At 28.3% G+C, this 7,500-nt stretch overlaps 3 protein-coding genes across 4 annotated transcripts in view; 1 reads left to right on the plus strand and 2 right to left on the minus strand.

Moving 5' to 3' along the window:
• LOC138865899 (uncharacterized) overlaps positions 1-7,500 on the plus strand; it is a 138,033-nt gene that overhangs the window by 38,287 nt on the left and 92,246 nt on the right. The gene's annotated exons all lie outside the window — the stretch shown is intronic.
• Positions 926-2,847, minus strand: LOC138866017 (uncharacterized). Of its 2 annotated transcripts, none has more exons than XM_070137549.1 (3): positions 2,725-2,847; positions 1,878-1,991; positions 926-1,590 (listed from the first exon to the last, which is right to left on the minus strand). In XM_070137549.1, the coding sequence occupies exons 1-3, from the start codon at positions 2,727-2,729 to the stop codon at positions 1,353-1,355; spliced, it is 357 nt and encodes a 118-aa protein (XP_069993650.1). In that variant the 5' UTR covers positions 2,730-2,847; the 3' UTR covers positions 926-1,352. The 2 variants fall into 2 exon arrangements, with proteins under 2 accessions (XP_069993650.1, XP_069993649.1); XM_070137548.1 differs by having other exon boundaries at positions 926-1,593.
• LOC138859147 (uncharacterized) overlaps positions 6,329-7,500 on the minus strand; it is a 1,940-nt gene continuing 768 nt past the window's right edge. Inside the window, exons 2-3 of the mRNA XM_070137550.1 lie at positions 7,265-7,378; positions 6,329-6,977 (exon numbers count right to left, since the gene is read on the minus strand). Coding sequence (XP_069993651.1) covers positions 6,752-6,977; positions 7,265-7,378 — 340 coding nt within the window. The 3' untranslated portion in view covers positions 6,329-6,751. The remainder of the gene's footprint in view (positions 6,978-7,264; positions 7,379-7,500) is intronic.

Genomic DNA, 7,500 nt, shown 5'->3' on the forward strand with positions numbered 1-7,500 from the left:
AATCGTGATATATATATATATATATATATATATATATATATATATATATATATATATAAATATATATATATATATATATATATATATATATATATATATATATATATATATGTGTGTGTGTGTGTGTGTGTGTGTGTGTGTGTGTGTGTGTGTGTGTGTGTGTGTGTATAATTTCAAATTCCATCTCTTCATTTTATTGAGTTATTCCCTTTTTCATTTACTGATTTGTATATATACACATGCATTGGCTGTATATGTATATACATGCATATATATACATATATATACACACATTTGTATATTATCTATATTTGTGTGAATATATATAAAAACGTGTATACATATATACAGTACACACACACACACACATATATTTATATATGTATATATATATATATATATATATATATATATATATATATATATATATATATATATACAATCACGATTTCAAAATAACCAAGGATTATAAATCTCTATGTATCCAAACATGTGACAAACACATACACAATACACACACACACAGACACACACACGCACAGCCATACGTATACATACATATTACACACACACACACACACACACACACACACACACACACACACACACACACACACACACACATATATATATATATATTTATATATATATTTATATTTATATGTAAATATTTATTTATATAAACATACACAAAACTATATATATTTATATACATTTATGTGTATACATATATATCTGTGTGCATATCATTATATATATATATATATATATCCGTATATATATTCACATGAATATGTACATGTATGCATTTTATTGTTATTTGATATCTTGATTGCTGCGTCTTTAAGAATATATGAAAAGACTTCAACATATTTCAAAACCTTATACATCTTCATACAAAAGGTGGGCGATTCAAACGTATATGTACGTGCATTAATTTCTTTATTCATCTTCCCTGTGAAACACCATTATTAATTGGCTGCATATTGGCCGTGTACAATAATGACAATAGCACAGGCAATGGCTCGCTCTCTATGTTTACATAAAAGCAGAACTAACATTACTTATGGTTATCAATTAATGTAATGATTATTTATCATTTCCTAGTATATCAATTATTCATTATTAGGATTATTATTTGACGGATTGTATGATTTTCTTTCTATTGTTTCGAGACTACATTTAAATTTTCATTTTCCATAAGTACGTATGTATACACATGTATATATCGGTATATAAATATAAACATCAGTGTATACGCATATGGTCGTTCATCCTTAGCATTGCCGTTGTCATCCTCGTGGTTGCCATGCTGTCGCCATCGTAACCATGGTTGACAGGCATCTTTTCCCTCAGAAATGCCTTCGTTTATTCTTATTGTGATGGTTGCGTTTGAGATTAAGATTACCTGAGTCCTTATCAACTTCATCGCTCTCAAAGGATTCTAAACTGAGTTGGGCTTCTATTTCCTGACTGAAGGAATTATGGAGTCTGCCATGGTCGTTGATTTCGTCATCGTCATGAGCAAGGCTTTCTCCGGTCTTCTTTTCATTGCTCCTTTTGCCAAGAGCAGGAAATTTGCCATCTTGCCTGCTAGACATAAAAATCATTAGTAGGAATATTTAAGAGCTTTGGTGCAATATTTGTCTGTTATTTTACCTCTTTTTATCTTTGTATTTTTTATTCATTTATTTATTTTTTTTTTGTATTCACTTTGTTCATTCTCTTTCCCATTTACACCCTCTCTCTCACTCGCTATCCCTTTCTTATTCTCTTTCTCACTCTCTTTTATCTATTTCTCTCAGTTGTTTCCCTCCTCCCCTCATCATCCTTCTCTTACTCTTCCACTCTTCCTCTTTCCCTCTCCTTTCCCTTACCTGATTTTATCTTCCTTCGTATCAGTTTGGACCACAGACTGAGGCTTCTCTGGGGTAGAGAAGGCGCAGGTCACTCCCATCACAACCCCGAGAACAACAGTTGCAATAACAATCCTGCGGTACGAGAATGAATCTGATTATTATGGCGATAGTGATGACTGTATAGGTTGATAATGATAATCGTAGTGATAAGGATGATACCAACAGCAAAGCCATATTACCAATACCATTGATAATGATAAGGAAAATACCTATGATCATGAAAAAAACAAAAACAAAAACAGGCTGTTGGATAAATTACAAAACTATTCAGTTTAATAGAGGAAAGAGTGCAAAGGGAACAGCATCGTTTGGGTATGATTCAGACTAGTATTACCATTCTACTACTTCGATTATATTAAGTTAATCACGGTAATGTATTCTGCTTTTGTCACTGTTATGATTACGATTCCAGTGGCAATGACATGAAAATATAATTAAGAATAGAAAATTAGCTTACGAGTTCGGATTCAATACAGGAAAAAAAAATAGAGTGCAGAAACCTATGTAAGCATTTATATATACATATATATACAGAGATATAGATATATATCTATGCACACATCCGCTAACAGGGCACCTCACCTCTTAAAGTGGGTACAAGATTTGCACACTATATAACCTTATCTATTTCAGAAATATATCCTTGCTATAGTTAAACAAAAAGGACACATTCAATATACTACATACAGAAAACCTGAACATATTCCTTACAAGTAAAGTTGCACGAAAACATGCGTTATACTTGAACACTCACAGCGGACAGACTAAAGCCTCTTTAACGAAATTCTCGGCTTTTGATACTCACTTCATGTTGCTGATGCGCTTCCGAAGGAATGAATGCGTGGGAGAAGACACGACTTTTATAGCTGCAAGATCACGTGTCTGCGAGGGCGTGGCTTTCTTAAGCAATTATATTTTGTGTTCTCAGTCATTGTTTTCCAATAAAGGCTGACGGTTTAATATTTATACCTTCGTATATGATTAACTTGATTAATTTGTGTATGTTGGAGAAAGCAGGAGTCAGTGTCTAACGTATGTGTTCATGTAGGTAAATATATACATATTCATACGTATACATATTTATGTATGTATATATGTGTTTTGATATATAGATATATACATGTCCAAATGTACATATGATTATATATGTATATAAGTGTGTGTGTGAGTGTGTATGAATATATACATATATAGATTTATACACACACACACACACACACACATGTATGTATACATCCATATACATACACATATATGTATATATATGCATATATAAAGTGATATATACACACACGCACACACACACACACGTATATATATATATATATATATATATATATATATATATATATATAAGTGTATGTATGTGTATAAATATGCATATTCATATGTGTATACATATATATGTATATATATATGTATGTATAAACATACATATCATATACACATACATATGTATATATAATTATATGTATGCATGTATATATTTATGCATATATGTATATATACACAGATATGTACATATATATGTATATGTATGTATATATACATATATATGTATGTATATATATGTGTGTATGTGTTAATGCGTGCGTGCGTGTGTGCTTGTGTGTGTGTGTGTGTTTGTGCGTGTGTATACATACATACATACATACATATATATATATATATATATATACACATATACACACATACATGTATATATATATCATACATGTATATATATATATATATATATATAGAAATATATATACATATATATGAATGTATACACACACACACACACACATATATACACATTATGTTTATATATATGAATATTTATATATATATGATACATATATACATACATCCATATATATATTTATATTCATATATACATCTATGAACATATATATATATATATATATATATATATATATATATATATATATATATGTGTGTGTGTGTGTGTGTGTGTGTGTGTGTGTGTGTGTGTGTGTGTGTGTGTGTGTGTGTGTGTGTTTATGTGTATGTATAAACGTATTTGTGTGCCTATGTATATGTATATATATATATATATATATATATATATATATATATATATATATATATATATATATATTCGCATATATATACATACATAGATCTATAGGTGTTTTACATATGCATATTTATATTTGAATATAGATATTCTTATATATTTGGACACAATCACACAGGCACACATTCAAGAACATACACGCAAGGACACATACATAAAAATATTCACACCCATATACATATGCATTATATATATGCATACGAATATATATATGCACACACACACACACACACACACACACACACACACACACACACACACACACACACACACACACATATATATATATATATATATATATATATATATATATATATATATATATATATAAATGCACATCATATATATGCATATATCAATATTATATACACATAAGGCTGTATGTATACATATATTCAAAATGTATATACATATATACATATATATCTATATATGTATATATCTATCTATTTATATATATTATATGCATACATAGATCTTATTAAATACACACATATATACATACATACATACATACATACACACACACACACACACATATATATATATATATATATATATATATATATATATATATATATATATATATAGTACATATGTATATATGTATATATATGTAAATATATATATATATATATATATATATATATATATATGTACATATGTATATATGTATATATATGTAAATATATATGTATATATATACATATGTATATTAGCACATAGACACAGACGTAAAGAAACAGACACACAGACTCACAAACAAGCAATCAACACACACACACATTTACATATAAGTATGTGTGTGTTTGTATGTATGTGCATATTTATATACATACATACATACATCCATCCATCCATATATATATATATATATATATATATATATATATATATATATATATATATATATATATATTTATATTCATATAATTATTTGCATACAAATACACACACACATACACACACACACACACACACACACACACACACACACACACACACTCACATATATATATATATATATATATATATATATATATATATATATATATATATATATATATATATATATATATATATATATATATATATAATCTTTTAGTTATTTTTCCTCGGCATGTTGGAAAAGAAGCATGTAAGAACATATTAGCATAGTATATTTTAGAACTGCAAATAGTATACTCTCACCCCTTCTCTTGGCTATTACAATGCAAAGGAATATTCTTCAGAATCAGAAAATATGTTTAATTATATTATGTGTAATATTTGCTGGTGATCAAGTTAATGTGTTTTACTTTAATTGTTTGTAGTTGTTGTTTTTCCCAAAACTCATGATTCAATATGTGATAAATGTGAAGAAATAAATTTTGCTTGGACATGATGAAATTGTACTTTACAATATGATAGCTTGTTTGTTTATTTTATTTCATGGAAAGATCAATTAACTGATATTGCTTAGTATCTGTTATATCAAATGGTGTTGTAGAATCATGTATTTGAGTAATGAAATTTAATAATGTCTGGAAACTGTTACGTTTTGTACAAACTTTATGGCAAATAGGATTAATTATCATTCAGGAGAATTGGCTTTGCCTTAATTTGTTTGTTTATTTGATCAAATATTGTAAAAGTTACCTTGTTTATGTGGGTATTTCAATCGTTATTTGAGGTCGAAATAAATAATTGGTATCCCCTGAAGCAATATATATATACACATGTATACATATATACATATTTATGTATATACATGTGTAATCTTAATATATTTATATATGCAAACACACACACACAATATATATATATATATATATATATATATATATATATATATATATATATATATATATATATATATGTACATATATATATACATATATGTACATATATATATATGTGTGCACACACACACACACACACATGTATATATATAATATATATATATATATATATATATATATATATATATATATATATATATATATATATATATATATATATATACCGTGTGTCTGTGCGTGTATGTGTGTGGGTGTGTATGTACATACACACACACACACATATACATATATGTACATATATGAATAGATAAAAAAAAAAAAAAAATACATATATATATATATATATATATATATATATATATATATATATATATACGTTTGTATATGAATATGTATAAACGCACACACACATATGTATAGATGAATAGATATATATGCATATATGTATTATTATTATTATTGATATTTATTTAAAAAAAGAACTGAGACTATTTCGAATCTACATACATCATCTCTCTTAAGGAAGTTGATTAAACAATCATGTGCATGCTTTGATTTCTTTATTTCTCCGTCTTTTGGAGTGCCATTATACAGGTGCTCTTTATTGGCTATGTATAATGATTATTATAACACAAGCAATTACTAACTGTTTGAACAAAACAATTAGAACTAGATTTGCAGTCAGATACAGTTTTAAATTAAGGTAATGTTTATCTACCATTATATTCAATTATCATTATGTAAAGTTAATCTGTTTAGTATTAATTTGACAGTGATAGACTGATTCTTTTCTTTTTTTTTTGGGGGGGGGGATTGAATTTTTATGTTTTACATTTAACCAATAATCTTCATGTACACACATGTATATACCAACATATAGATATATACATCAGTGTATACACATATGGTAGTTCGTCCTTAGCATTGCCGTTGTCATCCTCGAGGTTGCCATGCTGTCGCCATCCCAATCATGGTTGAGAGGCATGTTCTCCCTTAGAATTGCCTTCGTGATTCTTATCGTGATGGTTGGTTTTATGATGATGATGACCAGCGTCCTCTTTCACTTCGTCCTCATGAAAGAAATCTATACTGCGTGGATCTACTATTCCCTTATTGCCATGGTCGTGGATTTCGTCATCGTCGACAACAAGGCTTTCTCCGCTGAACTTTTCTTCACTCCTTTTGCCATCTTGCCTGTTAGACATAAAAGTCATTAGTTGGAATATCTAAGAACTTTGGTGCAATATTTGTCTCTCATTTTCCCTATTTACCTTTGCCTTTTTTTTTTCTTTTTTTTTTTTTTTTTTTTTTTACATTCAATTTATTCATTCTCTTTCCCACTTACACCCTCTTTCTCAACATGCTATCACTTTCTCATTCTCACTCTTTTTTTGATCTATTTCTCTCAGTTGTTTCCCTCCTCCTCTCATCATTCTTCTCTTACTCTTCCACTCTTCCTCTTTCCCTCTCCATTCCCTTACCTGATTTTATCTTCCTTCGTATCAGTTTGGACCACAGACTGAGGCTTCTCTGGGGTAGAGAAGGCGCAGGTCACTCCCATCACAACCCCGAGAACAACAGTTGCAATAACAATCCTGCGGTACGAGAATGAATCTGATTATTATGGCGATAGTGATGACTGTATAGGTTGATAATGATAATCGTAGTGATAAGGATGATACCAACAGCAAAGCAATTACCAATACCATTGATAATG

Source organism: Penaeus vannamei, chromosome 23 (assembly GCF_042767895.1).
Source record: "Penaeus vannamei isolate JL-2024 chromosome 23, ASM4276789v1, whole genome shotgun sequence".
NCBI lineage: Eukaryota > Metazoa > Arthropoda > Malacostraca > Decapoda > Penaeidae > Penaeus > Penaeus vannamei.

Bases quoted from the DNA above. Each gene is read 5' to 3' on its own strand.
- LOC138866017 (XM_070137548.1), bottom strand. The intron at 1,594-1,877 runs GTAAGGGAAAGG...TTTTATGTCTAG, and splicing joins ACGAAGGAAGATAAAATCAG to CAGGCAAGATGGCAAATTTC.